Source organism: Phyllopteryx taeniolatus, chromosome 3, assembly GCF_024500385.1.
Source record: "Phyllopteryx taeniolatus isolate TA_2022b chromosome 3, UOR_Ptae_1.2, whole genome shotgun sequence".
Classification (NCBI taxonomy): domain Eukaryota; kingdom Metazoa; phylum Chordata; class Actinopteri; order Syngnathiformes; family Syngnathidae; genus Phyllopteryx; species Phyllopteryx taeniolatus.
In genome coordinates this window covers 12096223-12124158 of record NC_084504.1, presented here as the reverse complement: position 1 = coordinate 12124158, position 27936 = coordinate 12096223, and the positions used below count along the sequence as shown (strand labels likewise).

Genomic DNA, 27936 nt, shown 5'->3' with positions numbered 1-27936 from the left:
ATGATGGAAATTATATTCAATGAGGGTGGACATTTCAGTAAAACGTGAAATGTTTCAGCATGCTTTGAATGGGAGGGAGTAGCGCCATCTGGTGGACAAATATAAACACACCCTTTTCAATTCCATACCAATACTGACTTTATCATTTTCGTAGCGAGCCGCCCTTGTTGGAATTAAAAAAACAACAACTCCGTGCTAACCTAATGTTATGGCCCACGAGTCAATTGACGGCATGGACTCAATGAAGCAAGCTACCCTTCCTCTTCCTCCTCCTCATCACCTGTTGCTGGGCAATCGTGGGCTCGCTGGCCAAGCATAAAAGCAGCCCAAGAGCACAGGATGGCATTCTCGCCCCCGCTAATCCTTGAGCTCTGGAGGCATCTCCAGATAGGAGGCGGCCTCAGATTAGCAGCGTGGGGGCCCATCTCGGAGATTCCACGCCCGGGCCGGACGCAGCGGGGCACGTGGGCCACGAGGATTCTCACGCACACATTCCCCGACAAAAGCTTCGGCGGAGATGAAGGAGAGGGGAGGGCCGAGGCTTTGGCGGAGCCGGCTGGATGTCCGCCTCCTGCTTTTGATCCGGCACTGCTGCGACATTCCCGGTGCTGATGAGATTTAACTCTCATGAAACAATACATTTTGTTCCAAATTATTAGACATATGCTGCTTTTTTTCCATTTCCATTAAGAATCAATGTGATTACAATGTTTTGATATGTTTCAACAATATTAGCTTCTATAATAAGGCATGCTGTCTTTAAAGTATGCTCAATATGTTCTCAACTGAGTTGAGGTCAGGGAAAAGCGGTGGCCGCACCATGACTTTTTCCTACCTTCACACTGTTCCCACAATAGGACGAATACATCCAATAATCCATCCTCATAGCTCTTCTTTTTAAGGATGGTCTACAGGTTCTCAGTAGGGTTAAGGTCAGGGGATGATGCCAGCCACACCCATCACAAGTTTTTCTCCCTTCTGGTTGTGTTACAAATTGTTCCGTATGTTTGTGTTGAAATTCAGTTGTTGTTTTTGCCAAATTATGCAAAACAGTTTCAAATATGTTGTAAAAAAAATAATAAATAAAAAAATGTTTTAAAAAATCTGTCAAATTTCTGCTTTGACTTATTTCCACCATTCAAATTACATGTTCGTATAGGAGCATTAAAGTTGAGGGGGGATGATAGCGGACACAGTTTTTTTCTCTCCCTCACTTCACACTGCACCGTTTGTACTCAAATATGCGTTGCTTAAAGGGTTACAGCACAGTGACACATATGATTTGCTAGCTTGTCTATGAAGTTTTGGATTGTTTGTTAGCATTAAGCTAACCAGACTCTTGTAAGGTGAAGATATGTGGTTGTGTTAAATACACCACGTATAATTCTCGTTGGTTAATGTTTAGTTTGACACGAAACTTCAACTTGGAGCGGCATTAAACAGCCTGAAGCCGCAAGTTGTGCAGTGAGCTGAGTTCGTAGCCACCATCTAGCACTCAACAAAAATCGTCCAAACAATGGGGCCTATCTCAAAAAACTCTGGTATCTCAAGGCATCACTGTGGTTCTGCTTCAGTTCTCTCCGGTTTTTTTGTTTTTTTTCCAAAATTATGCAAACTCCAGTGTTCCAATTTATGCACTTTTGCTCCACAGGTTTTCGATAGGGTTGAGGTCAGGGGACGAGGGTGGCCACACTATGGGCTTTTCTTCTCCCTTTACCCTTATACATGACAGGCACTTTCCTTCATCAGAATGATTTTCTTGATAACCATTTGGATCACAGTCTAAATGTTACCAAAATGACTTTCTTATCAACATTCCTTCCTCCCAAGGTTAAAAAGGGCCTGACCCACGAAGGCTAATAATGCTCATTTGGCCTCCCATTGAAAGCCGGGTAATTCGGGCCGGGGACGGCTCACTCGGAGCCACACGACACAAGAAGCTTCCCAGTGACCATGGAAACGGCACGGCGGGATCCCCCAGAAAAAGCGGTGATTTAGGAGAGGGATCGACAAAGGGGAAAGGGCGGGAGGCGCCTCCACCGACACCCCGCCAGGAAGAGTCGTGGCGAGATAATATCGGCGCACACCGACATGAAAAGAGACGCCCGGGGAGCTCAGAGCTTCGTAAACCTTTCTCCGCCCCCGGACCTCCTGCTGCTTCTCTTCATCAATTGCAAGCCCTCCCGCCAGCACCCTGAGGAGGGCATGAGTGGAGCATTTAGGGGGCATACAAAGTTTGTTTGCGTTGGTCCATGCCAAACCACGTGGACAGACTGCCTCTGTTAACATCGTCAAAACAACAGCAGCGTGAACCCCTACCTATTCGCGGTTCGCTATTCATGAATTCACCTACAGTGGTGCCTCGAGATATGAGTTAAATTTGCTCCATGACCACGCTCGTAACTCAAAATACTTATATCTCGGATAATGGCAATTGCCATTAATCCAGCATCCCACCAAAAACAACAAAACATTTTGTAATGTGTTTTTTGATGAGAAAAATAGCCCTCTATATTGTGTACTTAATAAAACATATAGTAATAACATAAATCGAATGTAGAGAATTCAACAGTTTGTGCATCAAGATCAATTTAAGGTGACTCCTTCTGATGTGTGCGACTTGGCCACTAGGGGTAGTAAAATATTCATGAAGACAATTGACGAAAACTAACTACTTAAAGTGACTCAGTAAAATGCAGTAATATTTGTCATTTTTCGCAGAAGATAAATAAAATATAATTATTTTTGTTTTATGTTTAGTTGTACAGTAAACTTCAACTGGGAATGGGAATAAACAGCTCATAGCCTCTTTTTTGAAGAACTGTTCACCATCTGCCAAACTAAAGTGAGTAGAGTTCACTGCCCATACATCGCTCGCACTTCAAATTTTGGATTGTAACACAAAACTAAGCCCAAATAAAAAAATAATCGCCAAGCGACGGCTAGTAATTAACAAAGTCCTTAAGTTGAGGCGCTCCTAAGTTAAAGTAGCACTCCAACAATAAAGTCAGATCGATTACTGAACTCTTTGTAGTTTTGAGAGCATTATTGCAAACTACTCTTACTTGAGTGGAGTGAGCGAGGACGACGAGACACTGTGACTCAATCTGCCATCTGCATCCCGAACAAAGCCATCTGCCAGGCTCCGAGCTGGCCTCGTGCAGGCTGACAAACAGCAGACGAGCTAATGCATGTGCACATGCACAAATACGCCCACCGACCAGACAGCGGCGAACAAACAAGGCGCGATGGAACGGCGTCTCGAGAACAAGGTCAGGACGAGGCCGACGCGAGTGTTTTGACAAGCAGCGCCGCCGAATGACACTCCCGTGGCGCTGCCGTGGCCTGCAGACGACCTCCAACACTACACCTGAGTGTGCAGGACATAACTTTGCCACAGGCTGGGAGCCAGTTGCCCTCCATATCACACTCGGCTGTCTGCTGCCATTCCCTTTTTTTTCTTCTGCCGTCTTCAGAAATCCGCGTGTCAGTCGTTATTTCCATTTTCAATTGGCGATCAAAAAATGGAAAAAGCAACAAGATTTTGATCTTAGGATCAGATCAAAACTACAAAATGGTAAAACATTTTTTTTTTTAATATTGGTCGTATTTACATGACCCGGAAGTTTGATAAGCAGCATAAGTAAAGATACGTTAGCTTGTTCGCCACCATAGTCCACCAAAACCCTTAAAATGATCCATCAGTCATTTCATAACAGGGACAAAAGTGTTGTTCTGGTAATCAGCGTCATGAGTACGTCTGACAAAAAAAAAGGCTAACTCGTTACCTAATTTCCAGGTCATGTAAACCTGACCGACTAAATAATTCAACCAAATCAAATTCAATCCGGTGGCTCGTTTTTCCATTTTGGATTTTTGATCTAAGCCAAAAAATGTAAAGATGTCAGTCATTTATTCACTTTTTTATGTTGAATTAAAAAAAAAAAACAATTCAATGATATTTTGCCATTGAATTTTTTTCTGTCAGGATTTTATTTTTTTGTTTTGATTGACAATTGCAAATGGTAAGATCAAACTGATTTTGTGAAACGCCCTAAGACGCCACAAGACGATGCCAAGGCCCTTTCTAATAGGGAAGTCGGACAAAGACGTATAGCGGTGCCTCGACTTACAAGTAACCCAACAACTTTTTTTTTTATTTTTAATTAAAAGAGTGTTTTGAGATGTCAGTAAAAAATTCAGTTAATTGCACTCGATGGTGCCAGCGAAATGCACATTTGGCAGATAATGAACAATTCTTCACAAAGTAGGCCAAGTGCTTTCTTCGAGCTGTTTATTGTCTTTGCCAGTTGAAGTATACTGTCAAACAAAATATAAAACAAAGAGAATTACGTGACATTACCTTTGTCTTACAAAGGTCTGCTAGCTTAATGCTAACACCATGCAAAATACTACAGACAGGCTAATGAAACTAGCGTTGATGTTTCTGTCATTCTAAACCTTTAAAAAAAAACAACTAATATTTCAACATAAGTGGTAGGAACACATGAAAACAGCACACAGCAGTATTCACAGGCATATATATTCATTATCCTATGCCAAAAACAACAAAAATGATTGCACTTTAACTGAGACAGTCTTCTGTGTTTCATCATGAAATGTACGAATGTATGTATGTAAGATTTTGTTTATTAGACTGCTTCTTGTTGGCCAAGGTGCGCAGACCAGAATTAGCAGCAAAATGTCCATTGAATTATCATGACCATGTATTCCATTGGGAAAATATGATTTCAGATACAAGTGTTTTGAGTTATGAGCGTGGTCACAGAATGAATTAAACTCGTAAGTCAAGGCACCACAGTATGCTTAGGTGATACATCTACAAAATACACAAATAGAGATGTTGGGAAGGATCTAAGTTTAGCCTGGGTTGTTAACAGAAGAAGTCACGAGAATCTTTTCCACATGCCCTTTCGGGTGCTTTTTTCCCAAAATCAGATTTTTTTTTTAAGGCATTTACTATGTTTTTAAGAGTAAACGTATGCATTGTGAGATGACTTTGAAATGATATCGAAGTATTTTGAGATAATTGATTCTGGTATATTTTTGGTTTAAATTATTAGTATAGCTAATTATAAACATTACTCGCAGTTTTTCGCTATTTGCGACAGAGCTCTGTTATTCACTGGTTTTTAACATATTTAATAAACAAAAAGTGCCAAATAGCAAAGTGGCCCCTTCATCCTTCCGGTTCTGAGTTACTGGAGGATTACTGTAACTCCAACAATAGTTCACCCACAACATCCCAGTTCGAAAGATACTTCGGGACTTTTCTACTTTCAAGATGTTATCTCTTTTGTCAGCCACCCAAATAATTAAAACACACCCACAACTCGCTTTGTGAGACGAGTCGCCATAGCCATTGTTATGTCTGTGAACCTCTTGCCAAATGTTTAGGGACGAAAAACGCACCAATCCGTGCCAGCTCTTTTTTGACTAACAGACGTTTGGTATGCGCCACACGCATACCAAACCTGTTTACAAATGTAAGCTGAGGACACGAGTCCTGGGTCACAGGGTTATTTCGCCTGCAAGAAATTAACGTGTGAGAAAACTTGAAGCTGGGAAGTCGACCGGAAAAACTTTCATGGGCGTTTTGGGGATTTTTTTTCTCCTCAGCAGTTTCTTGTAGTTCATCCCAAAGACGGACTTGACACCAAGGCATTGCTGTAATTCCTCATTTGTTGCCAGGACTGCTACAAAATAAACGCATGTTTTTGTTCTGTTTACGTGCTTTTTGCAAATACAAATGTCAGGTAGAACAGTAACTTTGACGTTACTGGAACGCAACCGTTAACTGTATACATACATATTCTGTTCGAGTGTCAGGTGTCTCCACTTGTTAAACTTGTCCAACTTCCAACATGTTGCTATTTCTCTCCCTCATAATCCTCCATCGTTATGTCCCAAGCAGAGATTCACCCCCAAACATTCATCTTCAACTCAAAAGCAGTGCTGCTCTGCAACGCCACCATCTCCAGGGATGTTAGTCATTAAAGTGGTTAACAAACCTGAAATTCACATACAAACTAGGCGAGATCCTCTTTCAGGCCTACCTGTTGAAATACTTGACATACACACACACACACACATACACCCACGCACACACACGCACACATCGGTGGCAGTAAACGCTTGGATTACAGTTGACGAATATAAAAGTCAACATAGGCAATTCCAAACATTTTTACAGAAGACACCAGTTACAGTGTTCCCCCGCCTATTTGCGATTCACTCCTGAAATATTTGCATACTGTCAGATTTTCTTTTTTAACCTATCCTCTGTTATTTGCTTAAAACCCCCTTTTTATTGTTGTTGGGGTCTTTCTGAAAATCCCTAAGAGGCCACCTTTAGTGCCAAAGCCCTATCTAATAGAGAAGTAGTGCTTTGGCACAGTCTTTTGGCATCTTTAGGTGATGTTTTTGGGGGGGAGCAACAATTACTTTATAACTTTTGATATTTGCAGCAGGGTTTGGCCCCTATCCCCTATGAAAAGCGGAGGTTTCCTTGAAACAATCCACAGTTTCTACTCTGTTTTCCCATTGCCCTCAGTCTCCTCTTGGATAAAATGTGCCTTTTCACAATTGCAGACATTCCTCCATAAGACCAAAGCAGGGCATAAGTCAAATGTCTAGCGAGAAGTCTTTGAAGTCTGAGATTTTAAGAGACGGCAAGTCTTCAAAGACGCTTGCAGGCTGAAAAGCAAATCGAGTCAAGTCAGGCTCATTGGGCGAAATGGCAGGAAGAGACCCTCTCGCTTTGGCCACACACATTGTCCAACTGCGGTTTTTAGGACTCTTCCCATACAGGATACACATTTTACGGTTGCTTGCCGCCTCTGACCAAAACTTGAAAGCAGTTCGCTTTATTTCAGGGAGGAGATGACACCAGGATAATTTTTTCTTCCACTGTTCTCCACGCTGCTTTCTGGGGTTATTTTTAAGCACTTTGTAGTGGGCTCTGGCTGCGCTATGAAATGTTGTCTTGGCACGCATATAAGGTGGAACTGATGGTGCTTGACGCAGGAGCTGGTGAGGGGCAGTGCCACGCCACAGACAACCAGCAAATACCAGCTTGCTATGACGCGTTACGCCAGCCAGACAGGCTGACCGACAGCTGCTGGTGGGCTGCACCAACTAACCAAAGCAGACACACTTTACCTCGATCATTTGATCGAGTGTTAGGAATTGATTGTTGACTAATCGTGTCAGCAGCACAGCGGTGAGTGGTTAGCATGTCTGCCTCACAGTTCTGAGGTTCAGGGTTTGAATCCAGGCTTTGCCCTTCCTGTCTAGAGTTTGTTTGTTCTCCCTGTGCATGCCTGGGTTTTCTATGGGTACTCTGGGTTCCTCCCAAATCCAAAAACATGCGTTTAAGGTTCATCCATCCATCCATTTTCTTTACCGCTTTATCCTCACTAGGGTCGCGGGCGTGCTGGAGCCTATCCCAGCTATCTTCGGGCGTTGAGGCGGGGTACACGCTGAACTGGTCGCCAGCCAATTGCACGGCATTCATAAACAAACAACTATTCGTACTCACATTCACACCTACGGGCAATTTAAAGTCTTCAATTAACCTACCATGCATGTTTTTGGGATGTGGGCGGAAACCGGAGTACCCGGAGAAAACCCACGCAGGCACGGGGAGAACATGCAAACTCCACACAGGCGGGGCCGGGATTTGAACCCCGGTCCTCAGAACTGTGAGGCAGATGTGCTAAACAGTAATCCAACGTGCCACCCGTTTCAGGTTCATTGAAGACTAAATTGTCCATAGGTGTGAATTGTGAACAGTTGATTGTCTATATGTGCCCTATCATTGGCTGGCGACCAGTCCAGGGTGTACCAAGCCTCTCGCCCAAAGTCAACTACATTAGGCTTTAGATCCAAGTTTGAGAACCACTGGTCGAGAGAAACCCAACATCCATTAATTTTCCCAATTAAGAAGTCGAAGTATGGCCATGTTTGTACAACAGTAACAAAACACGCCTCCGGTTTTAACGACTTCAGATGGTGGCACAGTCCCCAACTGGTTGGCACATCTGACTCACAGTTCTGAGAACCCGGGTTCGAATCTGGCCTCCCGTGTGGAGTTTGTATGTTCTCCCTGTGCAAGTGTGGGTTTTTCGCCGAGTACTCCGGTTTCCTCCCACATCCCAAAAACACGCATGCCAGGTTGATTGACAACTCTACATACTCCATAGGTGAATGATTGTTTGTCTATATGTGCCCTTCGATTGGCTGGCGACCAGTTCAGGGTGTACCCCGCCTCTCACCCAGAGTTAGCTGGGATAGGCGCCAGCACACCCGCGACCCAAATGAGGATAAGCGCTATGGCGAATGGATGCATAGATGACTTTAATGTGATGAAAGTCAAGTCCAAGTCAATTATTCAATGTTATCATCAATATATTTTCAGCACAGTACAGCGCCCCCAACCTGTGCCACAGACCAGTTTCACGTAAAGACATTTTTCAACGGACAGTAATAGAAACAATAGCTGAAGCATAGTGTAAGCACTATGCTTCTCCCCAACCGGCTTGATTTTGCACTCTCTGAAGACTGTGTTGGCTTGTTGGCCTGACATTTCGCTGCGCCACACAGAGTTATAGTCTGGCGACGACAGCAGACAAGTGAGTTGAAAGTCATCTATAAATTGGCCCAATGGAAGACGAGACGCCAAAAACAGGTTAGTCAACTTCAAGCGTTAAAACGTGCAGTCGATTAGTCGGCTAGTCAATTTAACTCCTAATTACAACCCCAATTCCAATGAAGTTGGGAAGTTGTGTTAAACATAAATAAAAACTGAATACAATGATTTGCAAATCATATTCAACCTATATTTAATTAAATACACTACAAAGACAAGTTATTTAAGTTCAAACTGATAAACTTTATTGTTTTTAGAAAATAATAATTGACTTAGAATTTTATGGCTGCAACACGTTCCAAAAAAGCTGGGACTAGTGGCAAAAAAGACTGAGAAAGTTGAGGAATACTCAACAAACACCTGTTTGGAACATCCCACAGGTGAACGGGCTAATTGGGAACAGGTGGGTGCCATGATTGGGTATAAAAGGAGCTTCCCTGAATTGCTCAGTCATTCACAAGCAAAGATGGGGTGAGGTTCACCTCTTTGTGAACAAGTGCGTGAGAAAATAGTCGAACAGTTTAAGGGCAATGTTCCTCAACGTACAATTGCAAGGAATTTAGGGATTTCATCATCTACGGTCCATAATATCATCAAAAGGTTCAGAGAATCTGGAGAAATCACTGCATGTAAGCAGCAAGGCCGAAAACCAACATTGAATGCCGGTGACCTTCGATCCCTCAGGCGGCACTGCATCAAAAACCGACATCAACGAGTAAAGGATATCACCACATGGGCTCAGGAACACTTCAGAAAACCAATGTCAGTAAATAGAGTTCGGCGCTACATCCGTAAGTGCAACTTGAAAATCTATTATGCAAAGCAAAAGCCATTAATCAACAACATCCAGAGACGCCGCCGGCTTCTCTGGGCCTGAGCTCATCTAAGATGGACTGACGCAAAGTGGAAAAGTGTTCTGTGGTCCGACGAGTCCCCATTTCAAATTATTTTTGGAAATTGGGGACGTCGTGTCCTGCGGGCCAAAGAGGAAAAGAACCATCCGGACTGTTATGGACGCAAAGTTCAAAAGCCAGCATCTGTGATGGTATGGGGCTGTGTTAGTGCCAATGGCATGGGTAACTTACACATCTGTGAAGGCACCATTAATGCTGAAAGGTACATACAGGTTGTGGAGAAACATATGCTGCCATCCAAGCAAGGTATTTTTGATGGACGCCCCTGCTTATTTCAGCAAGACAATGCCAAACCACATTCTGCACGTGTTACAACAGCGTGGCTTCGTAGTAAAAGAGTGTGGGAACTAGACTGGCCTGTCTGCAGTCCAGACCTGTCTCCCATTGAAAATGTGTGCCGCATTATGAAGCGTAAAATACGAGACCCCGGACTGTTGAACAGCTGAAAGTGTACATCAAGCAAGAATGGGAAAGAATGTTTATTGAATCTTGTTAAAAGAAAAGGTGATGTAACACAGTGGTAAACATGACCCTGTCCCAGCTTTTTTGGAACGTGTTGCAGCCATAAAATGCTAAGTTAATGATTATTTGCTAAAAACAATAAAGTTTATCAGTTTGAACATTAAATATCTTGTCTGTGTAGTGTATTCAATTGGATGTAGGTTGAACATGATTTGCAAATCATTGTATTCTGTTTTTATTTATGTTTAACACAATGTCCCAACTTCATTGGTATTGCGGTTGTAGAATTGGTATTCAAACAGTCCTCTTCATGCCGTTCACATTTTGACATCATGAGACCAAGACAACACCTATCATTCATTCAACAGTACCTCGCCGTTGCGAGGTAGGGTGACAAAGTGTCATCAGCAGGTTCCAACACCAATACAGAACGACTGAAAGAGTCACAGAAAGGCATAGAAGTGGAAACTGTCATGGATCAAACACCTTGTGAATTTTGCCATTCAGCTCCTTGTTAGAGAACAGCAAGTCGTGCAAAAAAGTACTAAAATATTGAACAGTTGGCCGCACATAACACACATGCCAGACACCGTCACTGCAGCTGAATGTGCATTCAGAGGTTTATAGAAGGTCAAATTAAATTGACCTGTTAAGGTTATGGTAGATTTTATGTTTATCATGCAATTTCACCCAAAGCCCAACATCCCAAACTTTTTGGGAGTTGTACATATACAGTACATAAGAGTAGCGGATCCGAGCATGTTGTGCATGCAGAGAACCAAACAACGTACTGGACCTTGAGGCTTATTCTATACGTCGAAGTGTTCCTCTTAAAGCCAAAGTAGGAAACGACGAGCGCTGCTGCTGCTCCTACAGCAGACGGGAGGCTCAGGGTTCCCGTGCGGCACACAAAGCAGACAGGAAAGGCAGGAAAGAACTGTGTACAGATATGTGACACGCCAGCATTTTGTCAGCTTGGCCCGCCGACTTCACAGAGCGAAATGCCCCCTCCTGAAGCCCCTGGTCGTTTCCTCCACTTGCACCTCCTGCTCATTTGTCTGGGATTGTCAGAGAGAGGTGGGAGATTCGCGTCACATGACTTGGCTCCAGTCAGACTTAACTGGCCGATTTTAGGACTTGGGACTTGCTTGGATGGGACTGGATTGGTTATGCATTTAATTGAGAGGACAAATACTAGCTTGGAACAATTTAAAAAGTACAGTGGTTCCTCCACTCACGAGTGACCTGACTTATGTGTTATTCTAGATACGAGCTGCTCGGCTGATTTTTTGTCTTGAGTTGCGAGCAAAAATTTGAGTTACGAGCACTACATGGTGGCAGCAAACTTCACAACAAGCAGCAGTTTGACAAATAAGTCAACAACTTTTCAAAAAGAGGCCAAGTGCTTCCTTCAAGTTTATTGTCATTCTCAGTTGAAGTTTAAACATAAAACAAAGAGAATTTCACGTTGCGTATTTAATTCAACCACATAACTTATGAAAGTCCGCTAGCTTAATGCTAACACACAACGTAATACACGACGTTACAGTTGCTATAACCCTTTGAGCAGCATATATTTAAATATATCTGTGTCACATGTAGTCACACAATATTACAATACTCAGAGGCATATGGGTCATTTTCATATAATTCGATCAACAACGGTGAAGACACAATTTGTTTTAATGCCGCCTTGGTTTTATATGGTTAAATGTCTCCCATGCTGAAACACCCACGCTTAAGGTCCTATTTTCAAGAAGTTATTGAGGTGAGTGTCATGATTGGGTATAAAAGGAGCAGCCCCGAAAAGTTCAGTTGTTTACAAGCAAGGATGAAGCAAGGTTCACCACTTTCTGGACAACTGCGTGATCAAATTGTCCCAACAGTTTAATAAAAACGTTTCTCACCAGACAATTGCAAGGAATTTAAGGATTTCATCACCTACGGTCCATAATATCATCGTAGGATTCATTGAAAATGAGCATAAAAACCTCATATTTTATTATTAAAATAAAAAAAATTATTTAGCCATTTTTAATTTAATGAACTTTAATTTTTATCTTTTATCCATCCATCCATCCATTTTCTGAGCCACTTCTCCTCACTAGGGTCGCGGGCGTGCTGCAGCCTATCCCAGCTATCATCGGGCGTTGAGGCGGGGTACACCCTGAACTGGTTGCCAGCCAATCGCAGGGCACATATAAACAAACAACCATTCACACTCACATTCACACCTACGGGCAATTTAGAGTCTTCAATTAACCTAGCATGCATGTTTTTGGGATGTGGGAGGCACGCAGGCACGGGGAGAACATGCAAACTCCACACAGGCGGGGCCGGGGATTGCACCCCGCTCCTCAGAACTGTGAGGCAGACGCTCTAACCAGTCGTCCACCGTGCCGCCGTTTTAGGTTTTATTTCAATGAATTATTCAAATTTATTGTGAATGAAAAAAAAATAAAAATTCTAAAAAATAAACTATTTCATATATTCATTATTTTTATTTTATCAAATGAGTGGTTAATTAATAACATTGCATTTTTGAAAATAAGACAATTTATAATTGATAAAATCTTATTTTATTACTTCAAATGTTACTGATTTCATTTTATTCGTTACTACCTCACCTACAAATGACACGGCCCATCTGTTAGTTTTAAAATGTGGCCCTTGAACACAAAAGTTTGCCACCCCTGCCCTAAACACACCAGAGTGGTATTTAGGTGCGGGAGGGGGGGGGGGGGGGGCACATTTTGGACATCCAGCTTTCCAAGGAGACCACCCTATTGAGATTCAAACGGGACAAACAAGGCGCCTTGCTTGAGGTGGGTTGTCGTCCCTTTCAAGCAGAAGCGCACTGACCATCCGCATCGGCCAAATGGGCCCGTCCACTTAAAATAAAGGCGAGCCTCGTCCTCGTGCGCAACCAACTTTAAATAGAGAACAACGTGTCCGTTGCTATGCCAAGCACAGCTGGGGGGCCTTGTGTTCCCAGACACTTTTTATTTTTAGACACGGCTGTGAGGAAACAGCATCCCCCCCACCCCCCCCCCATTTTCCCGTCAACTACGTTTTGTGCATTCACGAGAATTTTTTGTGATTGAATTGAATCTAAGTTGAGCAGAAAAGATTCCAGCTCTGTTGGAGGCAAAGTGGCCCAGTCTGAGGAGGGCGAGCGGCGGGGCCGGGGAGGGGCCGACGTGAGCGTTTGGGAGCGGGCCTGGTATCCGGAAGCGAGGTCGGGCACGGTGGTTGCCGGCAGGGGGTCGACACCGTACTGTCTGGCCTGGCGATGGCAACGGGGGCCGACACAAAGCGGCCAGCTGCGTCCGGGCCCTGGGCGAGGGTCTGGCAAGTTCCCCCCACCCTCCACTAATTACACTCGCCATCGGATAAATGTGTAGGATGGTCGACATGTTGGAAGAAAGACAAGAGTTCACAGACCAAGGTCACGAACATGTCATAAAGCACTGTGGGTCAAATCGCATCCGAGCATCCTAGATCAGGTTCTTCCACAATCACACAGGCTATCTAAGCCAGCTTCTTTTTTTCATGAATTCATCATTTTACGAGATGAAGATGAAATATTACAAGAAATAACATCTAAAGGTTATTATTTTTTTTACTATGTTTGGTGATCTTTTTTTTATTTTTATTTTTTATTTTTTATTTTTTTGGAGATAATTACAAACATATCCTACAATTACTAATCTAATAGTTGTTTTATATATTTTCCAATATTTTTGCTTCTGGTATTTGTGTATATTTAGTGTATTTTTATCTGCATTTTTGTTTTAAAATTGTTTTGTTGTCTAATATTTTTGCCCTCATATTTTTAATTTTTTTTTCTAATATTTGTGTGTCTTCTAATATTTAGTATTTGCAGTTATTTTTACAGTTTCTATATTTCATCTGCATTTTTGTTTAAAAATTTGCATTTTTGACTAATACTTTATTCTAAGTATTTCAACAAAAATTCCAACAGATCTGTATTTCTCATCTAATATTTTGTATTATTATGCCTAATAAGTTTCTTTTTCCTAATATGTTTTTTTTTCATGTCTGTATTTTTTTCCCCTAATATTTCTGGTGGTGGGGGAGTTGTCTAATTTTTGCATTATTGTTTTGGCTCTGGCGGCACGGTGGACGACTGGTTAGCACATCTGCCTCACAGTTCAAATCTGGCCTCGCCTGTGTGGCGTTTGCATGTTCTCTCCCCGTGCCCGTGTGGGTTTCCTCCCACATTCCAAAAACATGCATGGTAGGTTAATTGAGGACTCTAAATTGCCCATAGGTGTGAATGTGAGTGTGAATCGCTGTTTGTTTATACTGTATGTACCCTGGTGACCGGGTGTACCCCGCCTCTCGCCCAGAGTCAGCTGGGATAGTCTCTAGCACGCCCGTGACCCTAGTGTGGATAAGCGGTACAGAAAATTGGATGGATGTTTGGCTCTGGCGGAAGTGTGCAAGTGTACCTAATAGTGGCACTCCCACAAATCCCTGACGTATTTCTTAAAGCGATATGGTGTGAATACTGTTAATCGCGGTCACTACAATTGAACTGCATTGAAATGTTCATTCCGTGTCATCACTTTGATCGTGCTCCTTAATTTATGAGTAGCTGCTCTCTTTCTGTCACAGGATAAATGAGAGCCAATCCCTCCATCAACCCCCCCCCCCCCCCACCCCCACACCGCCAGGAAATGTCACTATTCCACTCCACCATTAAGAGAAACACTCAATTAAAAGCATGATAACATAACACATGCGGGAGCCACAGCAGGTGGTTTAGGCCAACCTTAAAAACCACAAACCAAGTCTTCAAGAACACGGCACATTTACGGTAATCCCGTATTTCGGGACGTGTCAGCCGCCCATGCGGCAACGTGTACATGGCTGCTCTTGTTTACCTTTCCCAGCACGGTGAGACAACTGGGGTCCAGCTCTGGTTTCTCCAGCTTCACTACCCCGACCCAGCCGTACTCGTACAGGTCCTCCTCGTCGTTGTTGTTACATAATCCCAAAGGATGCATCTGGAAGGGAGGGAAAAGATGAATTAGTTTACTCTCCTCAGAATTGGAGTGATCCCAGCTGGGTATCTCCCTCGTGAAGCAGGGGAACGTGTATTAATCTGCTTGTTACCCAATTTTAGAGAATAATGGTGTCTGTGAATTCTGAAAAGCAGGAAGGTTAGCAATTCCTGTGCTGTAGAAGTGTTGATAAAGCCAAAATTATTAGAGAAACAAACTCCCCAAAGTTGTCTTCAACTATGATTAAAAAACAAAAATGAAAATACGACTCTTCCTGGCTTGCCCGTTTCACAAGACCACTCCTCCAATCCCCAAAAAGAGTGAGTAGAAGAGAATGCAGGACCCAGTGCAATATGAGAGGTTAGTACATGCATGCTCACCAACATTTTCGTTTCACAAAATGAAATGAAACAGAAGTTAGAGATGACATCTTACACGGACTCACAGATGGAAATTATGTACTCAGCTGAGGCAAGTGGACTATAATGCAGGAGACAGGGAAGGCAAGAGGTGAATAAATGCTGGTCTAGTGACTTCTTAATTACACAAACCTGCCCAAAACAGAATTTCGAGATGCCCCTTTCACACAGATTCAAACAAGGAAATTATGTAATCAATTGGGGCGAGTGAAAAAGAATGCAGGAGACAATACAAAATAAGAGGCGAATAAATGATGGCCCCCTTGCGTCTTAATTTCACAAAATCCCCACAAAATATATATTGGAGATCCCCCTTTAACACAGATTCACACACGGAAATGATAAACCCGATTTAGGCGAATGGAATAGAACGCAAGAGACAGGTCATGACACACAAATAAAGCCACAGCAGGTCTGGAATTTTGTTTTCTCCGAAAGTGGGCAATTTTGTTGCTTCCTCTACAACTTCAAATATTAGCATTTTACTCTTGTCACTGTAGTCAAAACATCAATACGCTTGGCGGACTGCTGATAACGACATCCTCTATTTACACATCCACCCAAAATGAACACACTTTGTACTCGGAAGTACGTTTGATCCCCAATCCGATATCTGTCATCTCACATCAACTTCCGAAATCTGCGACATCCAAAACCCCTGAGACACAAGTTTGGATTGCCGCTTGGCAAGAACCAAAACGCAGGATCCACTCACCTCCCGACCAAGGGTGTAAAGACACCATTAGCATCAGAAGCGCTCCTAACTGACCTGCAGGGCCACTTATCCTATTAACCCGACGACCACAGCCCCTCCAATCAGTCAGCATTGTGGGGCCGTGCCCCCTCGCGGCCCACTCAGCCCCCCAGGCCATTGCTGATGACCCCAGATACCCTTACTCCCTCGAGTGACCCCTAACCTATGAACCTAGTGCAGGTTAGCAGTCCGGCGAGGCAATTGACGCCAAATCTGAGGGATCAAGAACCTGACCTGAAGGGTTTTGGGGTTTTTGCCGTCGAAGGGTCAAATTCAAATCAGGTCGACGGCAGAGGAGTCAAAGAGAAGGAATGTGTTGCGCAGTTCTACTGTCTACCATTTTGTCCCGCCTTTTGGGATAAAAGCTGACGGGAATTTCTCACACCGTCACTTGTGATTATGAAGACGCTGCATTGCGGTGCGCTGAACAAAGCTTGAAGCCCGCGGGGCCTTCGCTTGCCGACAAACTCGTCACATCCTACTCAGGCCTCCCACAAGAAGATAAGCTTGTATAATTTGCAAAAAAGTAGAGTGGAAGCGAATCTAAGAGATAGGACATGTCACGTCACACTCTAGCCTCCCACAAAAGTTAGCAGAAAAGAAAACGATTAAATATCTTTTGGAAGTACCTTTTCACACAATTTTACAAAGGAGATCGGGCTGTAAAATTCTCAGAAAGATCATTTACAAGTACCCTGTCACACAAATTCACATCTGGAAGTTATTTATTATCTATTTGGTCATACTCAGGCCTCCCACATGCAGACAAATGTTAGCAGAGAAGAATTAAAAAAAAACAAAAAAAAACAGAAAAAAACATTTTGGAAGTAACTTTTCACACACACAAATTGACACCTGGAAAAGAGCCCCTATCTACATAGCCAAGTGGAAGATAATTCTGGAGACAGAACATCTCACGTCATACTTGGGCCGCCCAAATTTTCAAAAACCCCATTTCCCAGTACCCTTCCACAAGAACATACACTTGTAAATTATTAGTTGTGTGGAAGAGAATATAGGAAACAGTACATGGCACAAGAATACTGCAATTTGCACTACAATTCTGAAATCATTTTTTTAGAAACACCCTTTTACACAAATTCACATCTGGAAATGATCTATTATCTCTATAGTCGAGTGGAAGAGAATCCAGGAGACAGGACATGGCACAAAAATAATGTAACTTGCACTGTAAAATTCTCAAAAACATTATTTGGAAGGACCATTTTACCCAATTTCATACCTGGTTATTTATTATCTATTTAGTTGTGTGAATGACAACCCACGAGACACTGGCACAAAAATAATGCCACGCAATACCTTTACATTTCCAGAGAATGGTCTCAAAGTGATTTTTCACAAGAATACGTGGGAGGATCAGGATGCAAGCTGCTTTCTTTGGGGGAATGAAGATATAAGCCGAGGGGGGTGAGAGAGCGCACAGGTATACATTACATACACATTTGGTATGATAATTTCAGAGCGCTCTCCCGAGGAGGATGACAAAATTGAAGGGAAAGGTGAAGATCAAACAGCAAGCCTGCATATCCTGACCTGTAACCTCTCAAACCCTCCTGCAGCGCATACCGCGAATCCCAGTCAACGAAGGTAACACTTCCAACCCAAGCGCTTTTCAAACAAGATGGCAGTGGGGGAGCCCTGCCCGCGCCCCCGCATCCTGAACACTAGACCATTGTGCATGGGATTGGGAGGCTTTTTGCGCTCCAAAATGGGCCAGTATTGTTGTTTGTGCACCTTGTTGTTATTTTAGCGGGCGACCATTGCCGCCATTATCTCTACTTGCGGGGGCCCTTTCGGATGGTTGTAGACCACAGAAGATGGTGGCACAAGCTAAAATGGTCTCCTCGTGTGTTCTAGGGAATACCGTGGCAGCTACATTCCAGAAGCAACAGCGAGCCGCGATATCGAGAGACTATATATTTTTTTTTAAAACGTACCCGTGTGCAATGTCTGTGACGTGTTTAACTCACCCACGGCTGTGGATGTTAATATTCGTCAAACGGGATCCAACCATTTACTGCCCCGACTTACACATTCGTCAAGCACATTTCTCAACGGGTAGGCAATCTGGAAGAGGGTCTCACCCAACTTGGCTGTGAAATTCAGGTTTGTAAAACACTGTAATGACTGTATCTCGCCAGCTAATTATGATAACCTCTACTTGGCCCAATAGAAATAAGCAGAAGGCTGGCATCCATCCATCTGGGAGGATGTCGGTTGTGCCTCCTAATCCAACCACCACAAGGGGGCAGCTTTTGTCCTGCCCTGCCTGTTGCAATGCCCCTGGGGGGTAGATAGAAGAGTGGGGCGAGGGCAGCCTTTCACATGAGTATCCCGTTACGCAGGCCACTCTCTCAATGAAATCCTGGCTGGGACTTGAACTCCACCTGGCCTGCCAAGCACCTGTAACACGCTGGCCAACGTTCGCAACTTTCGAGGTAGTGGGTCACTCTGGTGCTCCTCTAAGGACTATCCCCGCATGACCTAAGAGTTGTTAAGGGGGCCTTGCTTCTCATCCCCTCCCCTCTTCATGGGGGGGGTGGGGGTCTCATGGGACATGAAAATGCAAGTCAAACTATCCCGGCTATTATTCTGTCCGGCTGTGACACAATTCGTCGAGCATTTGATCATGTAGCGACCCCGCACTACTAACACTGGTCTATAAATCACTAAATGGTTTAGGTCCTGAATACATGAAAGAAATGCTAATGGAATATTTACCCAGTAGGGCTGTGAGATCGACAGACTCAGGTCAAATAGTGGAGCACAGAGTCCAAAGCAAACATGGTGAAGCAGCATTTAGCTATTATGTTGCACACAAATAGAATAAGTTGCCAACAGATGTGATATCAGCCCCAAGTGTGAATGTTTTTAAATCCAGGTTAAAAACCCTTCTTTTTTCCTCATGCTTTTTAGAGCATTTCCACTTTTAAATGATATTTATTGCACTGTACGCTATTTTAATTGTACTCTTAGTTATTTTTTAATTACATTTTTTATATATATTTTTACATTTTTCTTTGTTTTAATTGTTTATAAGCTGTTTTATTCTTTGTTTTTGATTTTATTTAGTCATGTAAAGCACATTGGAGTTACCTCCTGTAGGAAATGTGCTATATTAATAAATTTGCTTTGCTTTGCTTTGCTTTAAGAGCGGAGGTAGAAGCACGCAGGTGGATTACATCTTGTGCAGACGATGTAATCTGAAGGAGGTTATGGTTGTTTTATGGTGGTGTGTAAGATGACTCTGGTGGGGGAAGAAGATTAAGAAGACAAAGGCAGAGCAGAGAACCATGAGGTGGAAGATGAGAAAGGAAGAGTGTTGTGCGGCTTTTCGAGAAGAGGTGCGACTGGCTCGTGGTGGTCCAGAAGACTGGACCACTACAGCCAAGGTAATCAGAGAGAAAGGCTGGAGAGTACTTGGTGTATCTTCCGGTGGGAAAGGGGAAAAGGAGACTTGGTGGTGGAACCTCAAAGTACAGGAAATCATACAAGGAAAGAGGTCCGCTAAGAAGAAGTGGAACACTGAAAGGACTGAGGAGAGGAGAAAAGAATACATGGAGATGCGACACAGGGCAAAGGCCAAACGAGGCATATGATGACATGTATACCAGGTTGGACACTAAAGAAGGAGAAAAGGATCTATACAGGTTGTCCAGACAGAGGGATGAAGGTTAGAGATGGAAATGTGTTGACTGGTGCCAGTAGGTGCTGGATGGAAGGAGTTGAAGAAGGAAAATGAGAGAGAAGGAAGAGTAGGAGAGGAAATGGTGGTGGACCAGGAAGTAGCAATGATTATTAAGGGGAAAGTGACAAAGGTACTAAAGAGGATGAAAAATTGAAAGGCATTTGGTCCTGATGACATTCCTGTGGAGGTATGGAAGCATCTCAGAGAGGTGGCTGTGGAGTTTTTGACCAGCTTGTTCAACAGAATTCTAGCGGGTGAGAAGATGCCTGAGGAATGGAGGAAAAGTGTGCTGGTGCCCAATTTTAAGAATAAGGGTGATGTGCAAAGCTGCGGGAATTATAGAGGAATAAAGTTGATGAGAATAGAATAAAGAATAAAGTCGTATTTTTCCAAGACAAAGTCGTAATATTATGATCAAGGTTTAATGATGGGCGGCACAGTGTACGACTGGTTAGAGCGTCTGCCTCACAATTCTGAGGACCGGGGTTCAATCCCCGCCTGTGTGGAGTTTGCTTGTTCTCCCCGTGCCAGCGTGGTTTTCTCCGAGCAATCCGATTTCCTCCCACATCCCAAAAACATGCATGGTAGGTTAATTGAAGACTCTAAATTGCCCTGCAATTGGCTGTCAACCAGTTCAGGGTTTACCCCGCCTCCTGCCCGAAGATAGCTGGGATAGGCTCCAGCACTCCCGCGACCCTTGTGAGGATAAGCGGCTCAGAAAATGGATGGATGGATGGATGGAGGGTTTAATAATGGAAGAAAGTCATATTGTAAGGGAATTTCACAAATACAACTTTATGCTCGTAATATCCTGCCTTTTTATGCTGGAAAAGATTCATTTGTGCTCAAAAAATGTATTCATGAAAAAAATATGACTGTTGTTCTGGAAAAAAATGTGACTTTATTCCTGTAATAAATCGCCTTTGGTTCTGGAAAAAAGTGACTATTAATGGAGGCATGTCAGTCAGATTTATGTGATAATATGTCACAATCATATCAAAGCTTTTAATTGGCCCAAAGCTAAGGAAGGGAGGAGTAAGTGGTTTATTATGTTTGTTTTATTGGCACACACCATATGTGCAAAAGGCACGCACCTGATTTTAATTACTTAAGACATTATTCTTGGAAGATTGCCAGTTTTGTCTCAACTTCATTCTCGGAAAATTATCAGTTCTGACTTGTAATTTCGCAAAACTCAGTTCTTTTTTTTCAAAATTGTTCTCGTAAAATTACTGCATGGTAAGTGTATAACTACTCTCATGAAGTTAAAATATTTCTCCGAGTAATATAATCAATTCTTATATGTATATGCAGTATAAAAAATAAGTCAAAAATGGTTTAATATAGTTACATTCTATCTAATTATGTCATAACTGTATGTTTTTATAAAGTACAATAATACTGTTATTTTTTTCTTATTAAAAAAAATTACAAACATTTTTGTTGTTTTTTTGGGGGGGAGGCTGGATCAGATTAATTGCATTTGAGTTCATTTCCAAAACGAGTTTAGAGTTACGAGCATGGTCATGTAACAAATTGAACTCCTATCTCAAGGCACCACAATGTATAGAATTTGGGAGTTATGTTGTCAGTAGTTTATGCAATAAAACAATGTCCATTTTATACAAAATCAGAGAAATTGAATTTTGCAGTGGCCTTTTTACATTGTCCCTTTCCTTGCACTGTATGTTTAGATAATTTTATCTATAATGCATTTTTATTGGATATTTTATGAGTCTATGTTAGTTATTTGTCTACCCCTTTTTTATTGTTTTTTTGCAGGTTTTACTTGTATTTGTTTGTTATATTTTATGTTCACAGATGGAAATTAGCTTCCTGCTAAATCTGGTGGAAGCATCTTTTCACGTCTATTGATATTGATTAATGTATGTGCACATTGTCCATAAACTAAAATATAAAAATAAAAAACTACATAGTTACAACCTTTCACATACTGTACATTCATAACCAGTCCTTACATACTGCTATTTTCCAATTAAAAATGAAAATAGATAAAATAATACCGATCTACAAAATTGGAGACAAACATTGATTCATGAACTACAGACCAATATCATTGCTTCTACAGTTCTCCAAAATCTTGGAAAAGAGGCACAAATCATGATCAATACGATTGAAATAGATCAATAGTGCATGAAAATTAATTCCTTATAGTAATAATCGATGATAAACGATGTTGGAAATCTCATACAGATAACGTGAAATCCAAGATGTCAATAACCATAGCTATTCGTCATAAAACTAAGGATTTCTTCAATAAGAAGTCACGATACACACTTTACTGCTCACTATTACTGACTTTATTGTGTGGAAATATAAGGCAACATGTACAAACAGCACACTCAGTCTTTATGTTACAAAAATAAGCCATCAGAATGATTTGTCAAGGTGGCTACATAGAACCAACCAACCCACTAGTTATTAACTTACACTCAAATTTTACGACATACTGAGGCGTATTTAAAAAAATCAAAGACAAGAACAAATATAAAATAGAGAAGTGTCTCCGTTAGAGGAGTTAACTTGTGGAATGACTATATAATGAACTGAAAACATGCAGCTCCCCTATTCTGTTTAAAATGGTTTAAAACCAAAATAGATCTAAATTAGGTATAAAGAAAACTTTGATGATGGTGAATCTTGGCTATGTTAGCTTGACTGTTGTAATTCTCTTACAAGGAGAAGTTATTTCTCAATACCTCGAGTATATTGTGTATAAATAGCTTCCAATTTCATTATTATTGTTAAAGTCAAATTTGTACTCAGGTTTAGGGGTAGGACACAATACGTGTTTTTTTTACTTCTTCCTACTTCTATTGAACATGTACATTGCTATCAAACGAGAAAATCTACTGCTTCCTTCTTGTATTTTTTTGTTTTCATTTTGTTTTGAGTTTTAAAAATTTGTATTTATATATTCTTGTGTTGAATTGTTCATATATGTTCAATAAAGTTCTATTAATTAATTCATATATACCTTTACACACGTGCTTTTCTTTTAAAAATAAGCACATATCTAAGTGACCCTAAACTTCTGGACAGTAACGTATAGTGAAGATGAATTCCTTTTCTTTCACCACCAGCCAGAAGATCCTTTGAACTTGGGGTTTTGGGGGGTTGGAGTAGGATGCTTGCAGGCTACAAAAGCCAAAAACTTCAGAAAAACAACTTGCTGAATTGCACATCTTTTTCCACCGTGGCTCTTGCCGAAGCATGTCGTGTAGCGTTCTAATACGGCAGCACACAGTCTCGAAGGAAAAGAAAGAACGAGAGAGAAGGAGAGAAAAAGAATAAATGAGAGAGAGAGAGAGAGAGAGAGAGAGAGAGAGAGAGAGAGACAGGCAGCAGATTTCCTCTTCTTTTTTACCGCCTCGCCTCCTGAGCAGGTTTTGCAAGATGTCCTGGCGGACAAAGTCAACTGAACCAAAGTGTTGTTGATCACATGCACACAAGAACCTCGAGGAAGACAAACCTGGGCCCGGCGCCAGTCCTCGCACCCACCTGCCTCTCCGGCGCCGTGTTTGAGTGCAGGGTGCGCGTGCGGAGTGCCCGTCTACGAACGCCCCACTGCTGACCCGCAGGTGACCGTATGGCCTGCGAAGAAGACCCCCAGCTGACCTCTTCTGTGATCCCTCGACCCCACCACCCCCCCCACCCCCCCAACCCTCGCCCCGCATGCACTCCCTCAACACATGGACAAGGAAGGCTTGGTTAAGTTTCTGGGGCTGCTTTTCTATTACAAGACTATCAAATGATTTTGAAGCAAGAATGCTTAAAATCTTGAAGCATGGAGGAGGCTTGGCTATGTTCTAGGGTTGCTTTGGATGGATGGATGGATATTTTTCTCAGAATTTCCGACATAGTTGATACAAATGACAGGCGGCATAATTTTCAAGTCATCAACCGTCAGAATGTAATGTAATGATAGTATTGGAAAAATAAAAAAAACTTAAAATACACTCATCCAAATTATCACATACAACAGTTTCAAGACATTTGACAGGTTTTAAAGAACTGAAAATAGTCAATAAATTAGGAGGTCATATGTAATGAAATCAAAAGCTATCGCAAACAAAAACGTCATAACAAGTCAAGTTACATTTTGACATAGGATCCCTTATTTGATAGCAGCTTCACAATTTGTACATCCATTAAACTTGTGAGGCTTTGGAGATGGTAAGTTTTGTCTTTTTCCAAAATATTACTGTCATCATTGGGAGGTTTGTTCAAAAACGTTTGAATTATATCCTGACAGTTGATGACTTGAAAATTATGCCGACTGTCATTTGTATCACTTATTTAGGAAAATCTGAGAAAAATATGATTGGCTTAAAATTTTGGAACACAGTGTATCTCCGAAGTCAGACAGCGACAATTGTTTTTCGAGACAAAAGAGAGAAAGGAGTGTCACATGTTAAATTGCCCAGTCCTGGCATCACCTTGCACACAGGCACTAGCTTAGCTTTGAAGTCATGAAAGGGAATACTGTAACTAACTGAACCTCCTCCATTGGCAGAGGTGGTAAGAATGTCCACAAGATAAATGTTAAGATTCAAAGCACACGGTAAAAAAAGCCACACAGTCTGTTCGCAGAATTAAGGATCACAATGATGCCAAATAATCAAACGTGCTCAGAGGAGCCCGGCATCAAGGCTTAATGATATAATTGGAAGGCCAATTAACCTTCATCAAACGCAATCAGTGACTTTCCACCCAATAACAAAGTTCAGCTTAAAGGAGCGGTGGCAAACCCATTCAAGTGCATACGGAAAAGACGTGCATACAGATACGTGTTAACGTGAGGTGAAGTGACTGTGGCGCAAACAAGAATCTGAACATAAAAGACTAGTGGGGGAAGTTTTAAACCTGATATGTAAAGAGGCTTACCCGTGTGACCCTTTGGGCGCCAAAAAGATGATGGCCGATGATTTACTGAAGGGCAAAAAAAAAATGTGAAAATGGACACACAATTTATATTGATGATGGCTGCGAAAACACACAAATCACTGAATAAAGGTGACGTTTTCTTCTTGTCATCTGCTAGCCTGGAATTTATTGGGTTTTCTTCCATCCTACAATCATAATTGTTTTTAAAATTTAGCCCTCGAAACCCGTTTCACTTAGCAAAATGAAATTTGGTAGACATATCTATCAAGAGCAGGCCTCCAAAAAAAAAAAGGTCTCAAGGAGCCATGCCCAAAAAGACAGGAAGTCTGTTATTTTGCGGGACAATAAGGAAGTTGGCCATGATCCCCTTCCTGGATGTCACTTGCAAACCGAAGTCCGATCCGCAACATACTACATATGCACAACCCCTCTGCCTCTACTCCTTTTCCCAGCACTGGAAATAACTTCAAAGTGCGAGCTGGAAGCCTGGAGAAGCGCAGCTGGGGGATCCAATTTCACGGGAGCAGCTGGGAGGGCCCTACAGGTGGGGCCCTCGCTCCTCCTCCTCCTGTAACACTAGCGTTGTAAAGGGATCCCTGGGCTTCTGGCGAAGAATGAGGACTTCCTCCCTTTTGTCCTCTTGACGACTGAGGGGCCAATTAGCAACGCTAGCGCCATGTCCACTGTTTATTTTGGCAGTTCGTGTGTTCAAAGGGTGGGTATGGGGGGGGGAGGTGTCATTAAGCAAATATAGTTGAGCGAGTACACTTTGTCATTTAGGGAGTGAGGTAAACAAGTTTGTTCTTGGCTCAAGGGCAGGTAAAAAAAAACGATACCAAATCTGTGAATATGACCACAAATGCTACAGTGAGCATGCTAGTGTTGCACACGGGAAAATGTGGCTGACGACACACCCATGTACCCTGCAGGTGCATCGAATACTGTGGCCGTTTAATCCTTTCGCCAAGTCAAGTCAAACGTTTTCACTGGGAAAAGCACAGGTTTTACAATAGACATCCCTGCGGGTGTGACGAAAAGGGTGTGTGTGAAAAACGATCGATAAAGTGTTTGAAGTCCCTGTTTTGAAGAATTGTTCACTATCTGCCAAACTGATGCTTGTTGTGAAGTGACTTGAGCTGAGTTCACTCAGTGCCACTATAGAGCGCTCCTCTCTTAAAATTTTTGTCACTCAATTCAAAGCAAAAGTACTTTCCATACCCACTGTGTTTGTGTGTGCGTGTCTGCGTGTGTGTGGGTGTGTGTATACACACCCACACACACAAACAGTGAGTACGGAAAGTATTCAGAGCCCCTTAATTCTTTCACTATATTGCAGCCATTTGTTAAAATCAATCAATCAAAAGTTCTTTTTTCCCCCTCATTAATGTACACACAACACCCCATATTGACAGAAAAAAAAACAGAATTGTTGAAATGTTTTGCAGATTTATTAAAAAAGAAAAACTGAAATATCACACAGCCATAAGTATTCAGACCCTTTGCTCAGTATTTCGTGGAAGCCCCCTTTTGAGCTAATACAGACATGAGTCTTTTGGGAATGATGCAACAAGTTTTTCACACCTGGATTGGGGATCTGCCATTCCTCCTTGCAGATCCTCTCCAGTTCTGTCAGGTTGGATGGTGAACGTTGGTGGGCAGCCATTTTCAGGTCTCTCCAGAGATGCTCAATTGGGTTTAAGTCAGGGCTCTCTCTGCGCCATTCAAGAACAGTCACTGACTTGTTCTGAAGCCACTCCTTCGTTATTTTAGCAGTGTGCTTAGGGTTATTGTCTTCTTAGAAGGTGAACCTTCGGCCCAGTCTGAGGTCCTGAGCACTCTGGAGAAGGTTTTCGCCCAGGATACCCCTGTACTTGGCCGCATTCATGTTTCCTTTGATTGCAACCAGTCGTCCTGTCCCTGCAGCTGAAACACCCCCACAGCATGATGCTGCCACCACCATGCTTCACTGTTGGGACTGTATTGGACAGGTGATGAGCAGTGCCTGGTTTGCTCCACACATACTGCTTAGAATTAAGGCCAAAAAGTTCCATCTTGGCCGGCACGGTGGACGACTTATTTCTTATATCTTATTTCTCACCATCTTGGAGTCCTTCAGGTGTTTTTTTTTTTAGCAAACTCCATGAGGGCTTTCATGTGTCTTGCACTGAGGAGAGGCTTCCGTCAGGCCACTCTGCCACAAAACACCAACTGGTGGAGGGCTGCAGTGATGGTTGACTTTCTCGAACTTTTTCCCATCTCCCGACTGCATCTTTGGAGCTCAGCCACAGTGATATTTGGGTTCTTCTTTACCTCTCTCACCAAGGCTCTTCTCCCCCAGTTGCTCAGTTTGGCCGGACGGCCAGCTCTAGGAAGGGTTTTGATCGTCCCAAACGTCATGTGTGCGTGTGTTCCGGGTTTTGTCTTCCCCCCTGTTTTCACACACACCTGCTCCTGTGAGCACCTGTGCCTCGTTCACCCTAATTACCTATTGTATTTAACCTCGTGTCTCATTCCCTCTCGTTGCCAGTTCGTTGTACCTTGTCGTCGCGTTCCAGCATTCCTTGTTTCCACGTCACAGACTCAGTAAGACTTGACCCTGTTCCGATTATCGACCTTGCCTCCTTGCCTCATGTTTTTGGATACTGTTGCCTTTCTTGGATTGCCTGCCTGTGTACCGACCTATGCCCGTCTATTAAACCTCTCTTTTTGGAAACTGTCCATTTGTTTTGGAGTCGTGCATTTTGGGGTCCTATCCGCTGTTCCGTTCATGACAATTTAAAGATTATGGAGGCCACTGTGCTCTTAGGAACCTTAAGTGCAGCATAATTTTTTTTAGTAACCTTGGCAGGATCTGTGCCTTGCCAAAATTCTGTCTCTGAGCTCTTCAGGAAGTTCCTTTGACATCAGGATTCTCATTTGCTCTGACATGCACTGTGAGCTGTAAGGTCTTATATAGACAGGTGTGTGGCTTTCCTAATCAAGTCCAATCAGTATAATCAAACACAGCTGGACTCCAATGAAGGTGTAGAACCATCTCAAGGATGATCAGAAGAAATGGACAGCACCTGA

At 42.6% G+C, this 27936-nt stretch overlaps 1 protein-coding gene across 2 annotated transcripts in view; it reads right to left on the bottom strand.

The window, feature by feature from the left end:
* znrf3 (zinc and ring finger 3) overlaps positions 1-27936 on the bottom strand; it is a 105205-nt gene that overhangs the window by 38661 nt on the left and 38608 nt on the right. For both annotated transcript variants that reach the window (XM_061769053.1, XM_061769051.1), the window contains exon 2: positions 14958-15080. In XM_061769053.1, coding sequence (XP_061625037.1) covers positions 14958-15080 — 123 coding nt within the window. The remainder of the gene's footprint in view (positions 1-14957; positions 15081-27936) is intronic.